At 45.8% G+C, this 27,860-nt stretch overlaps 1 protein-coding gene across 1 annotated transcript in view; it reads right to left on the bottom strand.

Moving 5' to 3' along the window:
* Positions 1 to 27,860, bottom strand: part of LOC111144450 (WW and C2 domain containing 2) — a 209,350-nt gene that overhangs the window by 50,509 nt on the left and 130,981 nt on the right. Inside the window, exons 5-14 of the mRNA XM_022498768.1 lie at positions 25,477 to 25,556; positions 20,655 to 20,784; positions 17,815 to 17,961; positions 16,699 to 16,772; positions 13,033 to 13,275; positions 7,384 to 7,473; positions 5,751 to 6,370; positions 2,315 to 2,444; positions 1,687 to 1,767; positions 1,503 to 1,589 (exon numbers count right to left, since the gene is read on the bottom strand). Of these exons, the coding sequence (XP_022354476.1) occupies positions 1,503 to 1,589; positions 1,687 to 1,767; positions 2,315 to 2,444; positions 5,751 to 6,370; positions 7,384 to 7,473; positions 13,033 to 13,275; positions 16,699 to 16,772; positions 17,815 to 17,961; positions 20,655 to 20,784; positions 25,477 to 25,556 (1,682 nt within the window). The remainder of the gene's footprint in view (positions 1 to 1,502; positions 1,590 to 1,686; positions 1,768 to 2,314; positions 2,445 to 5,750; positions 6,371 to 7,383; positions 7,474 to 13,032; positions 13,276 to 16,698; positions 16,773 to 17,814; positions 17,962 to 20,654; positions 20,785 to 25,476; positions 25,557 to 27,860) is intronic.

Below are 27,860 nucleotides of genomic sequence, written 5' to 3'. Positions count from 1 at the left end.
AGCCTACTTGCTGGTAGGGAGAAGTCACAGATAATATCGTCAAGCCAGTCTTCCTTAAATGCTACTGAGCAGCCTTCCTAATCTCAGTTCCAGGAAGCAGGCTCTCTGGGGTGATGCAGACAGACACTCCCCAGGAAGCCTTCCCTCCTTCGGGTCTCCCTATTTAACATGGACCACCCCACCACCACCCCGCACACACACCTTGATTTCAGGAGACCCTGCAGCCCACTCCCCTCCTGGAAGTCTACTCCCCGGCAGCTCTGATGACCGCCAATACACAGAAGCCACTCGCTCTGTTCTACTGTCTCCGGAACAATCTCACCTCGCTCTGTTTTTACTTAGACCCGGTTTCTTTTCTCTGACAAATCTTAGGAGTATTCGGATGTGAACTGAAAAGTAAACCCACAGGGAAAACATCCAGAACTCTTATATTTACTCTATGAAATGTCCTTCTCATTGAGGAATATACTCTCATCACTAAGGAGAGCATCCACCTGGCCGGGTCCAGAGTCTTGGGAGACACCCATCAATAGCTCTTTCTTATTTCCAAGTCCTTTTCTTTTCTTATTTTTTTTTTTAAGTTTTATTTGTTTATCTGACAGACAGAGATCACAAGTAGGCAGAGAGGCAGGTGGGGGGTGGGGAGGAAGCAGGCTCCCCACCAAGCAGGGAGCCTGACGTGGGGCTCGATCCCAGGACCCTGAGATCATGACCCCAGCTGAAGGCAAAGGCTTTAACCCACTGAGTCACCCAGACACCCATTTCCAAGTCCTTATACTGGCAGACTGAGCAAAGTGTGAAGTGCAGAGCTACACGGAGATTCTGGATTTGAAGTCAGAGGTGCTGAGTTGAAATCTGGCTTCTTCCTGGGGTTCTCTGGCCATGGGCCTTTAAGAGAGCCCCTGAAAGGCTGACTCCAGAGAGTGTAAACGGTGGCGAAAGATCCCAGAGACACATGTCAGGAGAGACTCCCCAGGCAACAGGCTACATAGCATTATAACATCACTTAAGGTGAAATAACTTTAAGGAATTACTGTCACAGGGAGGCAAATGCTAGATGCTAAGGAATGACGCGCTTATATGTAGCATGATACGGCCTCTGGCCAAGTTGTATCGACAAGTGAAATTTGTTCACTACATTTTCATGTAAAAGATCAGAAAATTACATTAAACCAACAGCAGGTATAATTAGGCAACAACAAACATTTTAATTAAATTAAAATTAAAAGACTTAGGCCCCAGCATAGCATAATACAGTTTCTGGTTGTAAAGAAACTCTTGGTTCCTAAACCTAACCATGAATGGGTTGGATAAGGATCAAAATCTAGTACGCTTTTTGCACATTCTCCTTTTCTTTTCGTTTTATCCACTGTGGACTGAGGGCTTGGTCCTCCCTGTATGTTTTTTCCACGTTCATCTGGGCGAACTGCTCAATCACAACGTACAATTTATCACGTGCGAACAATACGCAGCTCTTCAATTTGTTCTTTGATTTTACTTACACTTTTGAAGTATGAGGTATCAAGAAGGCATGAAGATTTCGGAGCTGTGCTAAAATCACCATGAAACTTGACCTTTTGGCGTCGTATCTGTCAGAAGAGAAGCCGATGAAACCAGGAAAGGGCACAGGCCAGCTGTCCCTGCACCGAATTCTAGAACCGCCCTCCTCCATGTGCCTTCCCTTACCTGAGGCCGATCTGCACCTGGGCCGTCTCCACGATGGTGACATCCCCATCACTGTAGGGAACATCTTCAGCTTCATTAGGCCTAGGGACAGGGCAACAGGGGGCACAGGTGAACCGTTTATGAACATGGGTATTGACTGTCTCGGTTACTGTTTGCCACTTGCTGATTCTGAATGAAAACCTGAATTAACAGCACTCCTCAGCCTCCAGGCTACCTGACCCCAGGGAAAACTCACTCTTCTAGATCTTTCTCCACCTTTTCGAGAGGAGTTTGCCTCTGAGCCATTCAGGGAAAGACTTCCTGATGCCTGACTTTCCTCAGCCTCCCCGGGGGAGGGGGGTGTCCCTCCAATACCCCGAGATACATTCCAGGCTTTTAGAAATAGACACAAGAAGGTTCATGTTCCAAACGGGGAGTGGCCAGCAACTCCAACATTCTCCTTAAAATTGAGTTTTAAGTCTCCAAGCGGGTCAGATGGGAGGTTTCTATTACACTGGAATTTTCAGGCCCACCATTTCTTTAATGCCCACCGCCCTTCCACAGCAGAGCGGACCGCCAGGCTAGAGCCCACACACACAGCTAGGAGGAGGTAACCGTGTAACGCACAAGCGCTCCTACGAGTCCTTACTGTTTCACGAAAGCTTCGTAGACCCCGCTGTCTCCAGCCACAGACTCGTCAGACACGGCAGCTGACACGCAGGCCGTCTTCTCCCCGAGCAGGTGGCTGGCTCTTCTTTTTGGTAATGATTTTTCCACATCTATGGAGGGGAGAGCGAGCGTGCTAATTAGGATTTATTATTAGGAAAAGTTAAATGTAAAAATACACACATGGCTTGGTTAGGAGCAATCCTAAGGACTTTGCATCTGGGAATCGAGGACGTCACTACTGGAGTGGACAGATGTGGCCGCTTCGAGGCATCCCGATGTTACAGAGGTCCCTGGGATGCCAGTTATTTTGATCATCGTTTGAGAAAGAATACAGTTTCTCTCTGCCCGGAAACACTTGAAGGGAAGGGATAAATGACATACATGGCTGTCGGTCCCCTGCTTCTCTCTGTTAGGGATTCACTGCAGTCACCATCCGCTCGGTGGCAAGGAGTGAGCTGCATCCCTCAACTCTTAAAAGATATTTCTGGAACAGAGAGCATCTAGCTACTCAACGGCAAGAAAGGTTTCTGCCTCTTCGGCTCCCTGCTTCCCCCCACACACCATAGTCTACATCTTGCGGGCTACCACGCTAACAGAAGCTAAAGAAAAAAAAAGTCTTTGACTTATAGAATTCCTCACCAGCTAATACCATCAGGGGGAAAAAAAACAACTTTGTGCTACTGAATCTTCAGCACCAACTCCCACTTAACTTTTATCTTTAACTCCTATTCACACACTGTGTCCTGCAGTGAGCAAGGAGCGCTCGTTGAAAGCCACGTTCCTATGGAGTGAGCCGCGAGCCCGCGGCGCTCTTTCATCCGCGGAGCGAGCGGGGATCGGGATTGCTGTGCATCTCGCCCCCCTTCTGAGTCGTGACTTTACATCTTGTTAAGATGTTTAAGTTTCAACGCTTCAGATTACAGAATCGATTGCTGCATTTCCCTTTTCATTTCTGGCAGTGGGGATGCTTTCTCCTTGATGATCAAGTGCCGCTCTCCGCCCACCCCCCTTCGCGAGGGGTGAAGGCGATGACGTGATTTATTGATTACCCCCGGGAATATCCGCGGCAGCTGAAACTGACTTTGACCATGACAGAGACTGATGGAAGGACTTCGAAGTCATTCCGACGTGGCCTCTGTCCTCCAGCGGGGACTGGCGCCGGGGAGTGGGATGTGCATAAGGGAGGTCGGCTTGACCTGCAGAAGATTCCAGAGTGCTGAGGGAGAGCGAGCAGCGTCACGACCTTGGGCTACCCGCCCCCCTCACACAGAGGTCAGACGCCCCCAAATTGACCGAGTGCCGGTGATCTGACCTCTAGAGGATGAGTCTTTATGGTTAAATATATGCTTTTAGCTGTTTTCACGCATGGCTCTCGACACGCTTTCCAAAGAAAGCTCTCGGATATCCTTCCTTTAGGGTGACTGCTTTCTAAGGTAGCAGCTTTCTAATACAAGATGCGTTTGAAAGGTAAGAGCTCTCTCCTGGAAGCTTTGGCGATGCTGCCAAAAGACCCAGAGGCAGGAGCAAGGCTAGAGTCGGGCAAAGAGGCCCACGGACCCAGGTGGGGTCGGACCCTGGGCAATTCTTGCACTGGTCTCCCGGTTCTCTGGCAGCCAGCCTCACGGACCAGCCCCTCCAAACTGAGTGTTGAGAATGGGTCGCTGGGGAACATTCCAAATACACAAAGAGTGAAAACAGCTTTGACATGCTCAAGAGCCTTCAAGTCCAAAGCACAGAAGCGTGGCACAGAAAACACGCCACTTTCTTCTCTTGCTTCCTCTTGTGCACTTTCATGTCAGCAGCCTGTGGTAGGAACCGGGCTCAGCACCGTCCGTACTGTTTAACCGCATGCGGTAGCACTAATTACATGAACAGAGTACTCAGGAACAGAATGCTGAGTGCCAGGCCCAGTCAGAGGCTGTCGCTGTGCTCTGGCATCCATTCTCCCAGTCCCTTGCGGGGAAGGGCCTCTATCATCCCCACTCTGCAGGTGAGAAACAACAAAGCGGAGGGCCTGGGTAACATGCTTGTGCTCGCTAGAACCAGAGGATGCAGGCGCGGCTGGCTCCAGGGGCGGAAAGCACCGCCCGGCCCCCCACACTGCATCCTTCCTGGAGGGCAGAATGGAGGCCCCACTGCTGGCTTCCGCTCGCCTGGAATCACTAAGAAAAGCCACCCGTCTGCTCATTTTCTCTGACGTCAATGAGGTCGTTGACACATCACTTGCAGCTGTGGCCCCTTCCAGGCAGTGCCACACAAACCACACAGATGTCCCCTGTGCCCTCCAGGCCGCCGGCACGAGGGATTTCGGCCTCCAGGATCGGAAATCACACACATGTGCTGGGTTTGTCTCTCTCTTTAAACACTGAAACTGGCCAATGAGTTAAGACTTAGAATTCTCCAGACCAGAGATAGAAAATAAGGAGGCTTCTCAAAGCAGCAGAAAAGTACTTCTGAAGAGGCCTGGCCTCTTCTGTGTCATGGACACAGTGATGTGCATAGATCTGAAAGGGGCTCTTGGGGACCCGAACTGGGGCTTTTAGCTCACGCTGCGTTTCAGGCTAGCTCCAGGGCAGACCACGGTCCTCGGGCCACAACGGTGGTTATCAGCCAACAAGGGTACAATCCTGTTCTTTACAACCATCTCTAATATATTGAGAGCTTCCGCCTTGCAAAGGGAAACAGATATTGAAGCAAAACAAAACTAAAGAAAAACCGAAAAATGAAAACTCGCCCTCCGTTTCTGTCTCTGCATACGAAGGCAGTGTCGGGGGCGCGATGGGCGGCACGCTTTCCTGGGCTGCAACTAGCAAAGCGGCCAGCAGATGGCAGGCTAACACTACCACATGGGAACCCGCTCTCCACCCCTCCACCCCAAATTCGCTGCGGGAAGAAAGGGAGAGAGGGGCATGAAACAAAAATTGTATTTATACAGAATTCCCTGAGCAATCTAAACATTGAACCCTGATACTAATTAGCTGCTATGCTAATTGCCTTGGTTTTAATCTGTTTTAGGCCGACTTTTAAAAGAAAGCCCTCTTCTTTTGCCTTGCTATTTCAGAGCCCCAAGCTATTTGGTGGTGTGAAGTGTGTTCACAAGACGTGTCCCCAGCCAGCTGCCACCGTACAAAGGGTTTCTGGACAATAGGACAGACACTTCGTGATTAAATCTATTAAGCAGGGAAGGCGACTTTTATTTGATAAAGAAAAAATGTCTAGTCTAGGTATATCAGTAAAACGCCTTCTCAAATGAAGCCGAGAGAGAGAGAGAGAGAGAGAGAGAGAGAGAGAGAGAGAAGGGTGGCGGGTGGTGGTGGGGGGGAACCACAATTTGTTTCCATGGAAAAAGCAGCCCTCCCACCATTCTTCTTAAAATAATTAAGGGGGAGGAGCCGGAAGCAAAGGTCTCTGCTCACCTGCAGTTCCTTCATACAAGGGCTCCCGGGCACATTCCCCGAGGTCCTTATCCTCCGCGAGAGGCTGGGACACTCCTCCTGGATGAGAATCCAGCAAGATCTGACTTTCGCCGAGGCTGAGGTCTGCAAAATGGCCACTCAATTCACAGTCTTCAAAGTCAGCAGTGAACCGATGGAGAGGGACATCGTGAGCAGACATGGGGAACGTGCCTTCTAGGACCAAGGGAGAGCCGGGAGGGGACAGGGAGGAGAGGGAGGACCGTGAGGACAGGGACGTCACAGACTTGGGGGCCTCAGTCCGTGGGGGTGTGTGGCCTGCGGCCGCGGCTGCCGCCCCGCAGGGACCGCTCTGGCCGGGCTGGCTGGGGGACCTGACCACTTCGTTTTCATGGATGGTGGTGATGGGTCCGGAAGGAATGTAGCCGCCTTTCTCCTGCAGAAGGAGGTCCAGTTTGCACTGGTAATCCGTGTCTGTCTGGTCGCTCTGACTGGTGTAATAGAGCTCTCCGGAACTGAGGGAGCTGAGCGAGCCCCTGCTGGAGGTGTTCAGAGACCCCCGGCTGGAGGCCAGGGAGCCCAGGCTGCTCCCAGATGACATGGACAGGGTGCTGGCCGAGAGGCTGAGGAGAGAGGGGCCCTCGCTGTGAAAACTGGTATGACACAGAAACCCAAGCGCGATGCCCACCGCCTCCTCCGCATCCCAGAAGGAAGGAACCCAGTGGTGCCAAACAGCATAATGACGGGGGGGAGGGGCGGAAAAATAACCCGTTATTATGATATTACCTATTGCCACGCTGACTCATGAACACTTTCAGCCTGGCTCTCATACAGCAACTCTGTTCTGACTAAAGATCGAGTCCCTTTTGCAAAAACCAAAGCCAAGAAAGTAACGAACACCTACGGACAAATCTACCTGCAAGTAGGCGATGTAGTAATAGGGAAGGGGGAAGCAGTGCATATGGTACTGAGTGCTAGTGCAATTATTTTGGTTAAAGAATAAAGCTTTGAAACTTGACAGAGAACAAAGGCAAGCTGATGAAGACAGAGAGGTTTCACACAGGCCCCTGTCTCCCTCGGGGTGTGTGTGCTGAAGGAGTGAACACATAGCTATTTTAAGGCAAATCTTTCCTCCCCCTCCCTTTTTAAAAGAAAGGGTGATCTGAAGAAATGTGCCATTTCCTAAGTATGTCTTCACAGCTAAAATATATAAACTATATCTTCTCCCCACAATATCTTCCGCCTATGACTTTGGGGTTTGTGGGGGGAAAAAAATCTATGCAACTTTAAATTTGATCATCCAAGTTTTAATTTTATTAGCATAACTATTTTATTTACTTTTTTAAAAAATATTTTATTTATTTATTTGAGAGAGAGAAAGACTGAGAGATCACAGAGGCAGAGGAAGAAGCAGACTCCCCGTCGAGCAGGGAGCCCAATGTGGGACTCGATCCCGGGACCCTGGGACCATGACCTGAGCTAAAGGCAGAGGCATAACTGACTGAGCCACCCAGGTGTCCCAATTTTATTCACTTTCTAATAGTTGAACATAAAGGGAAAAGTAACTCAGAATGAACCACAACATGCCTGAATGTAGTCAAGAAAAACCTTTCCCTCAAGAACCAAGCAGGCTTACCTTTTAAGTTGTGAATGCAAACAAGTAGTTAATTTAGTACTTTCTTCAAGTTTCTGTAGGAGCTCTTTCCTTCGCTCTTCCAATTTCAATCTAGAAAAAAGAAACAGAAATGAATTTATTTCCACGTAATTACAATAAAACAGAAACTAAAGGAAAAGATTCTTATTATACAAACATCATGTACCATGAGGGGGAAACCCAAATGAATGGACAGGAGAGAAAACAGAGCCACCGACAAGAGGCAAAGTGGGCCAACCGTCCACGGCCACGCTTAGCAAAGAGGGAGATCTATTCCGACTCAACGTTACTGAGAATCTAAAAAATTCCAGTATTCTAAAATCTTCTTAAACAGTTTTTATTTTTAAATTATGTTACGTCAGTCACCATATAGTACATGTTCTGTGATTCACAGTTTGTGTATAACACCCAAAGACTTGTGCTCTCATGAGGCATGCAAAGACAGCCAGGAGGAAAGTCACAAACCACTAAGAGAGATCACAGAATCCTTCCACAGGCCTGCGATTTGGCCTAAAGTTACTAAAACACTTGACAGGAGTAACAGAGAACCATGAAAGACTGTCCTGAAGTGCTGGAATTAACAAGGACCGTTCCCAACTGATAGTGACAAAAATTCTAATCTTACTTTGATGAGAATTTCAGCAATTAAGAAACAAATGAGTCCATATTGCCAGTGTGAACTCATTTGGGCTTAACGGTTTCAACAAGGAAAAGACACAAAAGTGATTTCCCTTCCTACCCTATAGCACATCTCATTGTCTGCACCGATGATCACGAAATTTCATTCACATTCAACCGACCAAGGTTTTAAAAAATGTGGAGTGTTGGGGAACTGTGTATTTGAGTAAATCATTTAAAAATATATCAAGCATACAGTCTATGTCACCCATCTTTGGACATCCCTGGAATGAGCCTGTCCAGAGCAGTCAAGGACCACAGAACGGGACCGAGAAGACCACTGTGGTTTCTGGATCTCCTGCTACTAATTATGTGTCCTTAAACGAGTCACTTAGTCAAGGGGTCCCAGCTTTCTCATCTGCAAATTGGCGATTAAAATCCTACTGTGTCTGTCTGCTAAGGCTGTTACAGGGATCAAATGCAGTGATGTATGTAAAAGTGCTCTACAGACATCAAAACAAACCTTCCTTGTTCAAAGCCTCAGCATGCCTTGCAAGGTGGGCATATAAAAATTAGCTACTTTTTTTGGAGAAAAATAAAATTTCCCTAATTTCTAACCCCTTTGAAATGTATGTTTTAGGCAGTAAGGAAACATGCCCATATTTTATTTATAGCTACCTACCCTTTGAAGTGTCACCAACACAATTTCATTATATGTTAAAATTTAAAAAAAAAAAGCAATTCTTGTCATTTTGTTTAGTACTTCAAAGCATGATAAATTCTTAATTCCCAGCTTTCAAAGGTGTATTTTGGAAAGCAGTAGACGGTCCCTATTTTTTTAATCTCTTAAATATAAACAAAGACTCAACATGGAAAAAAATTAATACAACTGAGATGAACTAAATTAGAAGGTAAAGGTCTGGAGAAAGGCCCCAAATCCACTAAAATCCATGTCTTCTGAAACAGGAGAAACATTTTTGAAATGAGTTCTAAAACGGAATACTGCACTAACAAATGAAGGCTTTTCTGGTGTGTTAAGAAGGCTTCAATAAGACATTAGTGTGTTTCATGCTGAAATTTAAAATCCAAAGCTTTCCTTGTCTTCGTCCCAAGTGATGGTCCCCATTCTGGCCTCCTCAGGCCCACTGCTAAGGCCCTCTATGGCTTTGAGCTGCCGAGCCTGCCTTCATGTTCTTGTTCGTATGCTCCCCAGTCAGACCTGAAACTCCTGGAAAGCACCAGCTCTTTCTCCCTCTTCTGCCAGGGCTGCCTGAAGAGCCTGGAGCCCCTCCCAGCACACCCCCAGGGCCAATGGTCGGTGTTTCCAGATAACGCCTGCCTTGGGAGAAGCACGATGAAGGCACTCAGGAGCCCTCCAGTGGGGTGGCCATCTTCGATCGGGTGCCCCACTTCCATCTCTGACGGAATCACGGAAGCCGGAAGTCTTCCTCAGATTCCGGGTGTCCTTTGTAGGAAGCATCCTGCCCTCACCAACGCCCCCCTGACCAGGGATTACAAGAAACTGCTGATATCAGCCCCTCTGAGAGGGTACGTCCCTGTCTCTCCAAGCCCTTCTCCACAGTGAGAAAGGATCTTCTCAACCTGGCCCCTAGAAGATTCCTTTCCTCCTGGTCCTACTGACCCACACTATCCATTCATCTGCACTTCGCAAGACAAGGGCAGCATCTTCACACTGTCCTCTCTCTGCCTTTGTGCCCTGAGAGAAGCACCTGCCTGGTCTCTCCCGAGGAAGACCACCCAGAACGTTCTACCTAGGGAAAATGTCATGTCATCTATAGAAGTAAGAAGTGCCTTTTCCATTAAAAAAAATGACACTCATACCCCCACCCTACTTGCTTTAAAATTTTTTCAGAATCAGAGACAGAAACATCCACATAATTAAGAAACAATTAAGACATGCTGGCAAGAAGACAAAGCTCTCAAGCAAGAGAATATGGAGCTGTGAGAATATGAACCTGAGAAAATACGGAGCATCGTTACGATCTTATCAGCTACAGTGTTCTGCAGCACAGAGGTTTCAGAATTTCAACGGCTGTATGGCAAGGACACGGAAGATGTGTAAAAGGTCCCACACAGCAGATATTTTTAATTTGAGAGCGACTCGTGCTTGCTGGTGGTCCCTCATGGTGAGCAAGTCCCTCTCCCCAAAGCACTTTATGACCCATGGTGGGGGCTTCGTCACCGCATTTGAGCGCTTGGCCCGGGTGCAGGGTGGTGCTGGCGGTACACACGACTGGGGGCATCTGGGGTCAGGTGAGCTCGGCCCCGCAGAGACCACCTTACGGCGCTGACTCAGACTCTTGCCCGAGGCCACCCCTGGAACCGAGAGAAGCCCGCCACGTCAACGGCAAATGGGACCCATTTGGGAGGATGCAGAAGTGCTCTGTCTGGCAGCTGGGTAGGAGCCAAGAGGAAACATAAGGTTTTAGAACTGGCAAAGCACGATTTGTTTTATGATGAAACAAGGCTTTACACGGTGAATTGTATTTCCCAGAAGCCTCTCCCGACACCACCTGCTTTAGCCCGGGGCGCAGGCTGTGTACAGGGGCACTCACTTGTCTTCTGAGCACCCCATTTCAGTTCACTAGTAACAATCAATGGAAGAGAAACACTGTATGTGCACGAGGGGGGAGGAAATAATGATCAAGAAAAGGTAAGAGAGTACGGGGGGCAGAGGGCAAAGTCAAACCACCGACAACAGCCACCCAGCCCAAAGCCACGCCGTCCGTGTGCACCCAGCAAATACAGGACACGGTGCTCCCTTCGGCCGGTGGCTCTGCTTCTGGATGCATGAGATGCTGGGCCATCCTGCATCCATGGAGAGCAGCGAGAAAATCAAGTTGCTCAAGCAAGAAAGCATTCGTCCCCTCAAGCTTATATGACAACATAATGACGGGATTTGGCTTCCGGCCACCAACCAACACATGACAGATATAAAACACAACTGTACACACGTCCCTTTCTGCCAACAGCCAATTGTGGGAGACAGGGCCATGCAGGTATCAGAAGTTAGAGGGACTTTCAAACTGCTTCCTCATTCCCCATCTGACACAAACCCCACGGTTTGTCTGGATCTCACTAAGTATACAATTATTTTATGTAAGTATTTCACAGCTCCTCTTCCCGAAGGGCTCAAACGCACTCTTTCTGCTGGAATTTGGACAGTTATTACATGTACTATGCACAAGCCAAGGTATAAAACCCAGCACCTAGGCACTTAGGAACAAACTGTATTTTTAATGTTACTTCACCATTTTCAAAGCTCTAGCCCTAATAAAAAAGACAAACAGGACATCACGCCCATAAAAGCTGGTTAAAACGAACACACACAGGGTGCCTGGGTGGCTCAGTGGATTAAAGCCTCTGCCTTTGGCTCAGGTCAAGATCCCAGGGTCCTAGGATCGAGCCCCGCATTGGGCTCTCTGCTCAGCAGGGAGCCTGCTTCCCGCCCCCCCTCTGCTCCCTTCTCTGCCTACTTGTGATCTCTGTCTGTCAAATAAATAAATAAAACCTTTAAAAAACAAAAATAAAACAAAACAAAAAAAACGAACACACACTTGTCTTCTCACTCCCGGAACAAATCTAAAGGCTGCTTCCAGGCCCTTCCCAGGTTCACACACCACAGAGAATGGCAGAGAAGCGCTCAGCGCGTTCCGCACATCTGATGGGAACACTTAGTGTGACACTGGACACTAATGCCCTTGCTGCTTCATACGTGGGCCACAAAAAAGCTACTCGTTTCGTCCTATTTACTGGCGATTAGCAAACTTTCATCCTACAAACTGAAGATCTATAATCACAGACAGGACATCGAGGTAACTCAGGAAAGCAATAGAATTCTGCCCTCTCTCCCTTACTTTTTGCTCCTCTGGTCTCTGTGGGGTGGATTGTCCCCCGCCAGCATCGCTCACGCCTGCTGTGAGGGTGAACCTTCAGTCGGCACCACCAGGAACGACCAGCACCATCCGAGGTCTCTCCTCCTACTGCTCCCCCCACCACACTTCCAAGATTCTGATATCATGTAGACACACAGCCCTCCACATTCACAGAGGACATGGAATTCGAAGGCCAGAAGCCAAGAAGTTAAAAAAAAAAAATCAATTGGATTATGGGTGGGTGTTTTTAAATTTACTTCCAGGTCATCTGAAATGATACGGATATGACCTTCCTTCCTGTCCTCCTGGGACAGGCAGTGCACCTGGATTGCTGGCCGATAGAACAGAAGGCTGTGCGGGGGTCCGAGCGGCCTCACGGGCTGTGGCTGGAACAGGGGCGGGGCCATACCCGCCAGTGAGGCTGGGACCCGGGGCTCCCTCGCCCATGCCTCCGCAGCAAACACCCACACGTTCCCCTGCCTGACCCTGCAGCTGATCCGATTACAGAACCAGATTTTCTCAGATTCCGTGATCCTTTCGCACCTTACCCGGGAAAGATCAGAAAACCACGACGGGTGTTTCCCTTTACATTTTCACCTGCTTCGCAGGAGGGGCTCAACCGACAAACGCAATCCCAGTAAACATTCTGTGGCCTGTTAAGATATCAAAGGGAGCAAGCTGTCTTTCCCTTGTGAAACGAAAAGCAATAAACTTTTGCATTCTTGTGAGTCATAAACCCCCAAGTAGGAAGCTGCCACCGCTGTAACAGTCCAGATAATGTTTCTTATCAGAGTGCGATAGTTTATAGCCATTGTTATCAGACTCTGTCCGTGATGGACTGCATTCCTGGTTTTATGTCAACATTCCTTACTTGTTCAACATCTGTCACGGGCATTTTCGCGTTCCTAACCAACAGAAGAACTGGGACCGCAGCCCGGACCGGGGGGCAGGGAGCCTTACTGCCCTACGGAGAGAAAGTCCCTTGGGGTCGGGGCTCCATCCACCGAGAAGAGATGCGATGGAGGTTTCCAGAGACCCGGGGCACCGGGCATCCAGGCCCAGCCCAGGTGCGCACACACGGTCTGCTGCGTCCTTGTCCCCAGGGAGGAGAACAAACCTCTCGGCCAGGGCCCGGCTCGGGGGACCCCGCACGGACAGCAGCTCCTCCTCCAGCCGCTGCCTCTCGGCCTCCAGGCGCTCCAGCTCGTCGCGGGAGCGCTTCTGCGGGGTGACGAACTGCAGCTCCTTCAGAAGCTCCTCCTTCTCGTGGATCAGCATCAGCTTCTCCTTCTCGATGTCCAGCGCCCCGGGCCACGTCTCGCTGTCCAGTTTCGACAGTTCAATTTTTAGGTTGGCCATACTAAAAATAAAGCGGTGAGAGAGGGGGGGCGCAGGCTTAGAACTCTCCAGAAAGGGAGAACACAAAGCAGGCTAAGTTGGGGGGGCGGAGCTGGAGGCTTGCTGTCCTGACTCTCCATGGAGGCCGGGGAAGAGGAGCAACCCCGTCCATCCTCCAGGCCCTGGGCCTCACTGGACACCTGGCTCTCGGCGGCTGCCTTTTCCTCACCTTTCCCACAGCTGCAAGCACCGGCCTATCTGAGAAAAGAGTGAAGGTCAACGTACACTGAAGCTTAAAAGCCAGGGAGCTCTGGGAGCTGTGGGTGCCGCCCGGATGTGTTACCACCTGTGCAGGGTGACAGGAGGGACATCTGGAGGGTTTCCGTTAAAAAAAAAAAGAAGGTAAATGCTGTCTGAAGGGACATTATTACAGATTTTTGTTCCTCTGGGTAAAGACGCTGTCCCCCAGTAAAATGGTAGTCCCGGGGTGGGATGGGCAGCAACTGGGATATCAGCCAGTCAGGGAAGGATGAGGGGAGACGAGACAGCAGTGGCTCGGCCAACCAGTATTAAACCAAGTCAATCCAGAAGGTTCCACGTGGCCAAGGAAAAGGGAGCAGCCCCGCTCTCCCTGACCTCCTCCACCCAAACCCTCCTTCAGCGAGCTGTGCAGTGTGAAATCAGTGTCTACACTGCTTACTGAGTGCTCAGTGACCAGCCCCGTAGACGTGACTACACGGACCAGGGCGTCTTCCATCCGGCACTTGGTGCACCCTCCCCAGCGTGGACGGGCAGCTAAGGCATGCCCAGCGGAGTGATGGCCAGTGCTGGAGCGCGGGGGGCAGGGATGGGAGGAGGAGAAGGAAAATCCAGCGGAGGTGAACATCACCGGTTTCGTAGTTTTGCCTGACCTTTGATTACACCATGCCTCAAGCTAAGCGGTCAAGTTAGCTTCTGACAGAATGAGAACATTCTGACATCCCCAAGATCAACCGACTTGCTCTGGGGGCACCGTGAGGACTATCGGGAGGGTTCACAAGGCAAATCATGAACACAGCTGATGTTGGCACAGGGAATCTAGATGCCTACATAGAAAAAAAAAAAAAGTTGAATGATCCCTGCGGATACTGTTACAGCACATATCAGAATACGAAAAACAGAAAGAGGGCATTTTATTTTTCTTTTTAATGGAAGAAGTTGTAGAAGGGAGGAAAAAGGTAAGCAAAATAATGTCATCAGGACAAAGATGGAAGTATATCTACGTTCTTGCGCCGTAGTTTCTCGTTTGAGTTAAAGGAAAAAGACCGTCCTCTCTCACCGGCACTGCATGTACAACGTGCTTCTGATGTCCACCCCAGTGCCCGCTCTCATGGCAGAGGTAACATCAGCCATTCTTCAGCCAGAACCACAAAACTACACACAACTGTCTCAATGTGCTAGAAAATTAATCATCAAAATGCTAAATAAGCATGATATTATTAGCTTCGTTAAGCACATAAAATGAAGGCTGGGGGAGAAAACAAGTTTCAGGGAAACACAGCCCGCCTCTTAGAACTGAGGAAGAAAAGCATTTGCAACACATGCATGAACGCCTGAGGTTTCCCTTCTCATCAGCATTGCTAGTAACTTTAAATAAAACCCCAAATGAGAATGGGACAGCAAAGCAACCAAATGGGAAAGAACCCATGTCTTGAGCTTTGATGCGACTGCATTAAGAACTGAACCGGGAGCGACAACATAATGAAGGGAAGAGAGGTTATCTATTACTTGTGGGATCGGGCGTTAGGTGGGTCTTGGGTTTTATTTGGAAAGGGTATACCAGATCTGGGGACCAAAATATGATGAAGATTTCCAGGTGCACCTAGGAAGAGAAACGCTGTGTAAGCTCCAGATGGAAAAAGCCGTTCACAGCCAGACGAAAGCAAAAGCTCCAGCTGGTCCTAGCTGGTCCAAGGGAGGTCAAGTTGAGCCCCAAAGAACAAAGAACCCAGGGGCACGAGGCCTGGTTCTCCAAAATTAACTGAGTTCCGGCCATTCTCCTTCAAAATGCCAGGCAGAGATGCTGGGCTTTGTTTACAGCAGAACCCAGGAGCTGTGGCTGCGGCTGGTTGGTATGCTCACAGACAGAGGGCCACAAACAGTACCCACCAGAGGTTTCCACATCACTGGGCCACAAAACCACAAGGAATCCTCCATCCTTGGTGGTGGGCAAGGCATTAGCTAGGGCTCTGAGAAGCAGCCAATACAGTATACACAATTCTTGCATAATCTACCGAGGAAAACTTACAGGCATTGAAATTAGCTGAGTGAAATGCTCTTCAGAGAAACCAAGTGACTTGCTCAAGCACACGTGGTTAGTAATTTGTAGAACAAAGCTTATGGGTTTTGTTCTTTTTTTCAGTCATCAAAGAACCAAGTAATATTAGTAAGAAACCTACAAAGAGGCAAATATTGTATTTAGGCAAATCAAATAATTGCTTTGTTAAAGCCAGATAACCTCCAAGAACTTTAGCTAATTACTTTTAAATAATCCGCATCACCAATAACAATGGATAATACTTCATTATCTATCTGATGGTCCTGTGATAGCAAACTGTGACCTTCTAGCAGGTTCTCAGCTGAGCCTTCCATGCTCTCAAGGAGGAACATGGTAACCTTCTCTGTCGCCTATAGGGTGGTAGTACAGTTTTTTCCCCTAAATAATAAATCATTTTTTCTTCCTAAATAATAAATCAAAGCATTTTTAAACTCTAAAAAGGAAAATAATGAAATCAAATAGAATAGCATGACCCTCTCCCTCAAAATGAGCAAGGTGTCCATATTATGAAAACAAGTTGAGCCTGTCTGCTGGATGAGGAGGGAGAAGTCTCCTGAGCCTTCCCCAAGCAGAGTTACAAGGTGAGAAGAAGAAAGCACAGGGTTCCAAGGGTCTAGAGGATAAACGAGGGACACAGGAATCTCTCCCCCTTTGCCCTGAAGTCAGTAGCCAGAACAGATATCTCAGAATCTTCAAGGAGGTTGGCGGGAACTCTTCCCTCAAAGCAAAGGAATTACAGCTATTTACCTAGAGGTCCTCGGCCACTGTCAAGTCCTGTACCCGAGCCACTGTGCCACGATTCTACCTGAGAAACTCATCTTCCCACTTCTACTTGGGAATAAGTACTGGACAAGCTCTAAGCTTCTTTCTTCCAGAAGAGAAGAGAAGGGGCAAAGTCAAGCGCACGCTTCTCACTAATTCTCCCTGTCCTTCAGCTGTGGGGGGAAACAGAGAGCAGAGAGGGTGGTCTGCAACCCTTACATCTAAAAACCCTCAAGAGTAACCTTGTAAGAAGGCGTTGGGGAACACCCAGCAGATGTCACTGTAGGAATAAAGATTAATTCTGGGAAAGAAAACACTGTTTTTGCCCGCTGACCACTGAACACGGAAGAGCTCCCCTTTTATTACCTTCTTTTGGCTTCTTCATACTGTAGGCTCAGCCTGACCTTTTCAGCTAAATTTGATCTACTTCTCACTCCGATCTGGTAAATAAACAAAAGGGAAAAAAAGTCAATTAACTCTGCTAATGAATGAAGGTAAACTGCTTTTGTTTCTAGAAGGCACAAGTAATTGGAAAACTAAAGAAGATGGTCTTGAAATTGGGAACACCAGTTTTAAAAGGCACTTACTTTCTGGTCTCAGTAGGGGCAAAACATTTCTTTTTAATTCAAGCTTGTCTGTTTTTCAAAGACCCTTTGAACATCATTTTCTCCACACATTCAATTCAAGATAAAAAGTATTATGTCAATGTTTCTGGTATCTCAGAGTTTACGAAGGGTGTACAGGTCAATAAAATATATGAACTGAAACTAATTTCCTTGCCTCCGTGAGCTCAAATTCCATCATCTAGCTTCTAAATGCAAAAACCATAAACTAAATAACTTCAAAAACTCATTTTTCAAACAGGTAAGTCTTATTGTTGATCTCTACCTGTTTCATTTTCACAGCAGAGAATTCAAAGAAGTAAAAGAGAACACAAAAATAGCAGTGAATGAATTAGAAAAGTAAGTATCCGATGAATGGCATCCCAAAGAGAATGCAAAAACAGTTAACAGGAGTCAAGCCACGGCAAGTATCTTCAAATCCTGGGCATAAACCGCAATTTAAAGTTTTAATATAAATAACCTTTGATCTACAAAAAAATTTTTCTAAGGCGTATTTTTTTTTGTTTCTCATTAGCCTCAGTGTTTAACTGAAAAAATCTAAATTTTGAAGACCTTAAATGTAATAGGAAAAACTTAAATTCTCATGCATCTCTACCCTTTCAACAACATCTCCGAATAAATACAGTCTGAGAAAATTTGAACCAAGCCGTTCACATGGACAGATCCTGATACGCTTGGCACCCAGACAGAAAAGGTAAGACTCTGGGTTTTTAAAAGCAATCTAGGAGGCAGAAATATTGAATCCACACAGCTGTGAGGCAAACTACCTCGCTAGCTCCTGTCCCACTTGCCATCCATCCAGTACTTCAGGCTCATCAAAGACAGTGCTAGGGCCAACCCTTCCCCGCGGATAACTTACGTCTCCAGAAATGCTTGTCTGTGACCCGGCGTCAAGGGTCTGTCTGGAGAGAGATAAATTCGAGTTCACGGGACTGGATCTCAGGTCTGGCTCGGATGTGCCAATGCTCTGATCCAAGTGGAACCGCTCCTGCAGCTTAGCCAGACTCTGTTCAGGAAACACAAAGTCCAACCTAGAGCTTAACACTTAAGACGCAGAACCTGGCCAGCGGGTCAACTCAAATCGAGAGACGCAATCTCAATAGAAAAAAACGACTTTATTTTAACAGGTACTTATCACTTTAAATTACTGAATAAATAAGATGAGACTATCATTTTGCACAAATACATGTGTGACTCTGGAAGTATGTGAGATAATCATAAACAAGTTATCTTACCTTCCCCAAGACAGCCCGGAAATTATTCCTGCTGCGCATAATGGCATCTTTATACGTGATACATGCATTTCTTGTTTTTAAAATTTCATTGAAAAGAGCTCTATTTTAAAAAGACTCATTTTCACTTCTCATTTCATACAGCAGGAATTATGGAAACACGGACTACCTACAATGCAATCTCATTGCAGATACAGCAAGAAAACTTCCTCTGCAGCAGACTCCTGGAATGATGCCTTTTGCACATCTGGATGGAACCCAAGGGATTATTGGCTCCCACTACCGTCAGAGATGAGGAGACCGAGGGCCAGGAGTCCCAGTCCTGGTGGCTGATCCAAGCTTGCTGTTACACCCACACTTAGTAAACTGAGCTTACTTTAACTAGAGGACGTGAGCAAAGGACAGTGTTAAGAAGGAGAAAAATCTTAGCTACGCTGCTACCAACCCAGATTCCCCCTCATAAAACACTAATAAAAATGGTAAGAAACTCATTATTACTAACTTTAAGAAAAGCCAGGATTTAATCCTGACATTTACAATTCTTATAATAAAAAATGAGAAATGTTCCCCCAAATTAGGAATTTCAGAGATCTGATATGTGCTTTTTACCTAAACTTCTTTATTTTCTTTCAGAGGAGTATTTAGGCAAAATGCTTGTATGAGAGGGATAAAACTCAAGCAGTCCCATCAAATAATATACTACAGAAAAGAACAAAGAAACCTTTTAGTGACTCTGGGCAAGTCTTTTCCATTTTTTCATCAGTACAGTGAAAAGACGAGTATTTTTTTAATCTGTCCGTGTCGACCATGCTCCTCATCAAATTAGGTCAGGACTAGCATGTTTTTTGATGAAAAAGAAGAGACTAGAAAATCAATTCAGACCACGTTGCTAGTATTAAGAGTATTAAGAAATAAGTATTAAGAAATACGGTGTGTGGGGGCGCCTGAGTGGCTCAGTTGTTAAGCATCTGCCTTCGGCTCCAGTCGTGATTCCAGGGTCCTGGGATCAAGCCCCATATTGGGCTCCCTGCTCAGCGGGAAGCCTGCTTCTCCCTTTCCCTCTCCCCCTGTTTGTGTTCCCTTTCTCACTGTGTCTCTCTCTGTAAAATAAATAAATAGAATCTTAAAAAAAAAAAAAAAGAAAGAAAGAAATATGGCGTGTGGGTGTGTGTGTGTCCCGACATAAAGACACTGGTGTGTGCCTGGGCTATCATTAGAATATATCTCTTACAGGGTTCATGGTCAAAGAGCTCCGAAAGTCAGAGAAGTTCCCACTTAATGTCCCTCTCAGCTCTAATGCTGATTGCCCTACCTACTAATTGTTTTTTATACTTTAGGTAATTGAAAAGGAATCTAATCTTTTAATTTAATCTGGTCTGTGTATAAATCCAAATTTCTTCTTTATGGGAACAATCAAAGATAACCTCCAATTGCTGAATTATAAAGTTCCAATGTAAATTTGCGCAAGTTCTTAACTTTTTCCAAAGGACCTGTGATGTGCATTTTAGGAATTACTCATTTAATCACCAGGATTATTGTGGAACAAAACAAAAATACCTCCAAATAAATTTTTCTATGTTTCATATATATATTTAAAACCACATACTCTAGAAGCAAGGCTGCCTAGGTTTAAACCACAGTCCTACCACTTCTGAGTTGTGTGACTTGAAGTTACTTAATTTTTTTTGTACTGCAATTTCCTGTCTGAAGGTAAGGATAATATGAGCCCATCTTCAGGGTTGCCGTCAGAATTAAATGCACTACTTTCATGCGAGGCAGGGAGAAGACAGCCCAACACACAGTCAGTGCTCAGAAGGATTTGCTATTAATACTATTATCTCTTCTATTTGATCTCTTCTTGCAAGTTATTTCAAAATTCCCTAAAGGCAAAATTATAGGTGTTTAAGAATATGTACCTATGTTCAGTTAACATTTTGAAAACTGACATGAACTAGTTGACTATAGCATTTAAAAGTAGCGTTTCTACTAAGAATGCGAACATTGCCGCTGGCTCTAACATTTTTCCTAAATCACAGACTAAATCCTTACTCAGAGCTCCAAATATCTGAAATACAAAGAATTCTCAGGCCTTTGATAAGTATGGGATGGAGGGAAGGTAAGAAGAGGAAGAGACACACTCTTCGGAAAAAAGGAAAAAAAAAAAAAAAAAACCAACCCGACTATACTTACTGAAAATAGGTATTTAAAATGCAGGATACTGACCGCTGAGTGGTTGTTTCTTTTGCACACAAGGCAGGATCAGCATATAGGAACCTAGGAACCCACCAATTTACCTCCAACGCCACCTGTGGCCTCAATGCCTAGGCCAAAGTCTGTCCAAAGTCTGTCTGAATGAGGCAGCATGAGCAAGGGCCATCCAGACTCTGATGGAGAACTTCTGCCTCAAGGAGAGTTTCTGGGGCCCCAGAGGGTAGGTGTCTGACTTAAAAAATGTTTTGCAACATACCTGCATCAGATCTTGCTTTTCTTTTTCTCCTGAACTAATAGCCTTTCTGATAGATTTCAGTTCAGTTAGAATGGCTTTGGCTTCACTAAGTTCATAGCCACTCTGGCCTCCGGACATTTTTTTATCTATTCTGTTGAGAAAAAAAAAAGAAAAGAGGAAAAAAAGTCAAGGAGGGTTGACAGAGTACAAGTTAAGCTAACAGTCTAGGAACCCGGTTTTCGGGTTGTCGTAGCTGGCTCATGATTCTGCTACTTGCCTCCCACATACCAGAACCATGCTCTAGAGCGGATTGTTCCTCCTGCTTTCCCTTCCAACCACTTCCAGCACTCTCCCACCGCCCACCTCACGCCCCTTCCGTTTCTCATCATTTTCAGGCTCAGTCATTTTGTCTTCAATTGTTTTGGATGACCCCACCATGGGCCAACCTCCTAAGCCCGACCTCCACCCTGGGGAGGGTTAAGGCCTTAGGGAAAGGATCTAGCAAGACAGAAGTAACAATAAACTGGAAAGCTACAGGAAGTACAGGATTCCTCCCGGTTGCCTAATTTTACATAAGCCGTAATGTCTATGCCAAACCAAGCACAGCGCCTACGGGCTGGCAGGCCTTTCCTCAGTACAAGTGATTATTATTTATACTAGTGCGTATCCTAGAATATCTGGATCGTGTGGTTAGTTTCTTCTTTTAAAATATATGAAAAGTACTTGTTCTGTTTTTATGACCGTTAGGAGTCGAGATAAAACTGCTTGCCTTGTTGACGAGTTCAAATCTAGGAATAAGGCAAAGGCAGACATGTTCATTTGACAACTAATGTTGAAGAAAAAGCTCTTCAAGGATTTCATTTATCACGTCCCCCAGATCTGCTCACCAAACATCCTTACAGTTCGCATGGCACCCTACAACAGAGGATTTCAAGTCTAATTCTTTGTGTGTAGGAGGACCCAACCGAATTACCTAGGTGTTTTTTGGTTTTTTTTAATGGTTTAACAGTGTCCTCATTCTCACTCTCTTGGTTCTCTCCGACCACCGACGCTGTCCAGGATTCATTCTGAATACAGTTCCCCTGAAGAGCATATGGCTATGCCTCTGCCCCAACAGCCAATGACTCTCATTCTTGGACATAGTCTTAGTCTTATCCACAGAAATATGGCACTCATTATGCCATGGAGAACTGGCTCTGAGCTCATTTGGTTTAAAACATTTAATGATTTATATTTATTTCTATGATGTGAAAACAAAAACAAAAAACCACCACCAACAATGCCATCTTACTCACTCTTCCAAAGTTTACTCAAGCAAGTACAGTTGGCAGATAATGTATTTCCCCATGTACTATTTTAGTAAGTATTTTATTGTTGCCAAAGTCTTAGCCTAAGAAAATAAAAGGAATTTCATCGTAAGGTTATTTGATAGTAAAAGTAAGTACAACTAATGAAGTCAGTGAATTAAACAGTGGTGAGCACAGCCAGTGTTTAGGGCTGGAAGGGACCCTAGAGATCTACTCATCACGCTTCCTCTAAGTGAAAAAGCAAGACCGGAAGACTTAGGCACTTTAGCCCCTAAATTGCATAAACACTTCATTAGTAGGGAGGATAGTCCTCAAAATGACATATTCAGGCTCAGGGCTCTTACGCTATTACACTTTGAATATTTGATAAAAAGCACAGGTAGTACTTCAAATATTGATTTAATTCCATTTATTTGGGAAGGGATTTATCAGTGAAATTGTTGACTCCCTTAAGTATTATGTCTACTCACCTAGTTGAGGCAAAAGTCTTATTTTATTTTATTATTTTTTTTAAAGTCTTATTTTAATAAAAAAAAAAATCTGTGAGATTTCATGAAATAGCTATGAACACAAGACTCTCGGACTGTGTCAAAGTGAATTTCTAAAGCCCAAATGATTTCTTCCTATTTGTGCAAAACCTTCGGAATCTGAGAATTAAAACAAATCTTTAAGTCAGAAATCAACTTTAGCACTTAAAAACAAAGGCAGGACTACTTCAAGACTGCTCATTTTCATTTCAGAGAGCTTTAAAACTAGATTAAAATGTCCTGGCTAACCACTGCTCAGTCTGGGGCTAACCACAAACAAGGACAAGTCAGGTCAACTCAGCACCTGCCCCCACGTCTCCCCACCCCCACCGGGGAGTCCTCCAGTCTTTCTCTCAGACTCCTTTCAGCCTCCCCTGAGCACCTCTGTTTTCCTCTAACTAGTGTTTTTCCCTTTAGCTCCATGTTTCTCCTTTTCTCCTCAATTCTACATCTTCCACATTTTCTCTTTTTTGACCCTGACCATAAGATAAGGTCAAACAAAATATTAGCGTTATTTGCTGATTTTTAAAACAAAGTACTGTGTTTTTCTGTTTTTAATTTGAGAAATACAATTTTATATTCCTCCCTAAAAAAAATTTTTTTAAGGTTTTTTTTTTTTGTTTGTTTTTTGTTTTTTTTGCAGGGGGGAGGTTCTGAGTACTGTATTATTAATTTCCTCTATATCTTAGTCTCTTCCAAAAGAGAGGAGATTCCCATTTGCATGCCTTCCCTGGAGAATATGTGCCCCACCCCGAGCCAGATTTTCACAGGCCAGGTATACACTTTTGGCTGGCTGAGTGTTTCACTTCTCATTTTCCACTTCTGAGTGAATGCCGAAGGTGACAAAGCAGAAACGTCTTGGTCGTATCTGTCTACATATACGCTATGCTACGGTCTAGGCCAAAGTCAACTCCAGAACCACAGACAGAAATGAATAATACGGAGAATAAAACTCCATTCATTCATCCAGAATAAACTCTTGTACTTCGTAAAATGAAAGCTGGAGTTCAAATTACATTATAGCTCCAGATTTGGCAAAAAGAGCCCATCTCATTGTTAATAAATGAAAAGTTACAAAAGCCTGCAGTAGGATTCTATTTAAATCCTTTCAGAAATATATTTTCTGTCAAAACCCCAGGGAAAAATCTCTTTATAGTATCAGGAATGTGGTTTCTTGAAAAGTATGGTCTCTGGGTTCAATCAATTACTAGTCAATGTTCTCGTAGTATGGTGGTTAACATTTGAATGAAAACAGCTTTATTTTGTCTATAGTTAGGATCAACAGGAGAGGTCTCTGATGTTAGATATCATATCTTTCTGCTCTCGGTTCAAGGGATTAGAATCATTGCAAGAGAATGCCTGAATTTCTACAACAAATGTCTATTGTTTTCTTGTGGAATGTTATTGACAGATTCTTAAACATGCCTTGGATTCCTATAAAAATGGCTTGCAAGCAAACTGCTTTAGAACAATACAGCATTGTTATATCAATATAACAAAACAGCAAGTTTGGCTAACCTTTAATCCCGGGTGGTGACATGAGTTACAATTTCATGTGCCTTAAAAATGTTTACCGTATAGCTAAACACTTCGTAGGGCTCTTCAGAGTTTGCTTTCTCTCTCCATTCCCACCACAAAGCCCTCCTTTATGTGACATGCAATTACCAAGTATCACACTGATGTCATTCTAGGTCTGCTCAGTTCTTCAGGGGAGCTCTGAAGCTGGCTGAGGTTCTTAGAACACAGCCATACCCGAGAACGACCTACAGATCGCTCAAAGTATATACCTAGACGGAGACCAGAAACAGGTATTTTTTTAAAAAGCTCCTCAGATGATTCTAATATGCAGTCAGGTCTGAGAAGCACTAGGACAGGAGCATCTGAAAGAATAAAATGCTGATGACTACGTGAGGTGAGTGGCAAAAAGGAAGACTGAGCCGGAAGACCCTTGTCTGAAACCAGTCACGTGATGCTGGTCAAGAGTCAGGACTGGTCTGGAGCTGTAACCCGTCGTGCAAACACACAGAACCACCAGCTTATGTCTGTCTGGCCAACAAACACGGGGTCTTAAAAAGGGATAATGCCCTGTTGCCTTGGACTGCCACAGAGGGAGGGGGGGGCGCGCACAGGCCATCGGCAATGCTCTATAAACACTGCCCCACAGCTGGCATGGAGCCCCGCGCACAGAGGAGGGAAGTAAAAAAACAGCAACAAAACCCCAGCTGAATGCCTTCTGAGGGATAATGCCTTCCATCCTCTCTGTGGTCATGCGGCTGGGAAAACCATCAGCTTCTTGCCTCACACCAGAGACCCTGGGGTGGGGGGCGCGAGCTTTGGGAAGCCCGGGGAGCCTCTCAGGGTTTAGCGGGGCAGCGCCTTGTCAGCGGGGAGAACAGGGGCTTCCGGGGGCTGGGAAGAGGGCAGAAGATTCCAGAATTCACTATCCTCTGACTGTCTGTATCTTCCGTAGCCTGTCCCAGTGTAGAGTCAGGCCAGTGGCTCGTCAGACTTGACTACAGAACTGGAAAGGAGAGAAGGAATGCGGCAGGCGAGGAACCCACTCGAGCTTCCCTGCTGACCCCGATTTGCTCCCTGAGATCAGCCCCGGTTAGGGGGTGCCTGGGGCTGACAAAGAGGCAGAGAGATGCCTCCCACCCAGGGCTCCAGGCAGCAGAGGCTCAAGCTGTCCAGCTGCGAGAGCCCAACATGGCGGTGCTGACCTCAACCTGAGAGGCGGCCGGCAGGCGCCCACACACAATGTGAGGCTTCTCACTGCTTTCTTTGACTCTTGATGATGCATAAAACATTAGACCTTTTCAAAGTATATAGATTTTTCCAAGGTTTTTGTTGGTTGGTTGACCATTTTTTTTTGTTTTTTTGGTGTACAGTTCGGAGTTTTTTACTTTATGTTTCTTTGAGACATCTCTTAGGTAGAATGGGTACTTCTATTTTCTTCGTAGGAGTTAGGGGGCTTTGAGCTGTTCTCAATTTCAGTATTTTCATACTCACTGTTGCAATGTTTCAAAGCCTTGTTCTTTATACAGCAATTCTTGCTTCATTTGTGAGAGTTCTCTCTTCAGCTTTTTAACCTTTTGTGAGAAATCAATGTAAATAAGAATGTTTGTAAATAGCAACGATGTTTTAAAAGATAGTCTAACGGTAAACTATTAAACACGCAGACACAGCCATTAAAATTAGCTTAACATTTACTCTACTGGCTTCCCCGAACATATATTCTGTGGAAGGCAGGTTAATTATGTTTAAATTATCAGTGATGTTCATTATCACCTATATTTACCCTCATGATCATAGTTAGCAACCTTCCTGCGAGCTGGCATCATGACTTTCTCCATACTGTGATAAATAGCTAGGAAGGGGGGAGTCAGAAACCCCGATTTCTGGAAATCCAACACCGCGTGCTCCTCCTTCCCTCCTTCGCTACACTCTAGGACCGTCGGCCACCCCTGTTTCTCGAATGTGTCAGAAAATACCCGCTCTGCTCCTGCAACACGCTGTTTCCCCTGGCTGGAAGGCTCTCCCTCAGACCTTCCAGAACGGACTCCTGGCACTCAAGTCTCCACTCACACGTCGCCTTTTGGAATACGACTTCACTAACCACCCCAACCATTACTGTTCTATGTCGTGCACGGTACTTCTCAGGACCTGAAATTTTCTGTGTAGTTGTTTACTGTCTGCCCCCCATGGGAAAGTGAGCTGCATCACACCAGCTGTACCCCGAAGTTCTAGAAGAGTACCAGGCACTATGAGGAATAAAAAGGACAAGGACAAGCACTGTGTGATCAATAAACATCTGTCAATCTGATTAAAAAATATATATATATATTTATATGACATATATTTATTGATACATATATATATATATATATATATATATATATATATATATATATTCTTTTCTTTCCCCTGTTGCCAAATACATTCTTGGTGAAGACAATGCTAAAATGTAATAGGTCAAAAGACTAGCAGAAGCCCGGTTTAGTCACAAACTAAAGGTTTTCCGTGGGTGTCAACAATTTACTTCCATATTATAGCCTTAAGTTTGAAGCACATTCTGACGGGCGGCATTTCAACATGCTTTTGAGCTTTTATTTCCCATTTAGTCTATCCATTCCACAAATATTTACTGACTTTCCACTATGTGTCTGTCAGGTCCTGGGTCTCAAGTGTGAATAAAGTAGACATGATCTTTGCCCTCACGGACCCTTCAGAACAAGGGGGGAGACAGACCTTGAGCAAATAATCATCCAACGAAACAAATCTTACCAATTACCATGGGGGATAGAAAGGAAAGGTTTGGGATACTTCAGGATGAAAAGGGGCGACGGGACCTGATTTGGTGTGAGGAGCTGGACAAAGCCTGCCTGTGGAAAAGGTATTTAAGCAGAGTGGGTCAGTGGGGCTTCGCTCGGTAAAAGGAGGTCCTCAAAAGGCAGACCACAAACCCTAAACCATGGGAAGAGGAAACTCAAGTCTCTGGGATTTGGGGGCACCTGAGTGGCTCAGTTGGTTAGGCATCTGCCTTCAGCTCCAGGCATGATGGCAGGGTCCTGGGATGGAGCCCCTTGTTGGGCTCCCTGCTCAGCAGGGAGCCTGCTTCTCCCTCTCCCTCTGCCTCCCACTCATGCTCTTTCTCTGTAATAAATAAATAAAATCTCTGGGATTTAGAGTATGCTACCATTTGCTGGATTACAGAGGTGGTTTGCAGCATGAAATGCTACTGGAAAAGAAGGCCTTATATAGAGTTTTGAAGCCATGTGGAAGATTTCTTTCTTTTTAAATTTTATATATATATATATATATATATTTTTTTAAACTTGACAGAGAGAGAGAGAGACAATGAGAGAGGGAACATAAGCAAGGGGAGAGGGAAAGGGAGAAGCAGGCCTCCTGCTCTGCTGAGCAGGGAGGCCGATGTGGGGCTCGATCCCAGGACCCCAGGATCATGACCTGGGCTGAAGGCAGATGCATAACGACTGAGCCACCCAGGTGCCCCAGATTTCTAAATCTTAAGAACAAGGAGAACTGGGGAGAAATTTTAAAGCATGATCTGCTTTATGATTTTTAAAAGCCACTGTGATGACTGTGGTGATTGGACCAGAGGGGCCAAAAGGGGTCATTCCACCTGCACTGCGGGCTGGCGTGCAGGCCGCGTCTAGAGAGTAGAGCCAGAGGAAGAATATATTTGGGAGGCAGAGTCAACAGGCCTTGGTGATGGGCTCAAGGTGCAGTGTGAAGGAGATGATGTGTCAAGGATCACTGCCAGGATTTTGGCTTGCCAGGCGGAGGCAGGTACACCTGGAGGGTGGGACCAGATCTGGGGGTAAGATCAAGGGTATTCTTTGAGACATTTACTTCTCTGATACTCAGGAAAC

This window comes from Enhydra lutris, unplaced genomic scaffold (assembly GCF_002288905.1).
Source record: "Enhydra lutris kenyoni isolate GAN:26980312 unplaced genomic scaffold, ASM228890v2 scaffoldscaffold11, whole genome shotgun sequence".
Taxonomy (NCBI): Eukaryota; Metazoa; Chordata; class Mammalia; order Carnivora; family Mustelidae; genus Enhydra; species Enhydra lutris.
Note: the sequence above shows the minus strand (reverse complement) of the source record. Positions and strands in the feature narration are given on the sequence as shown.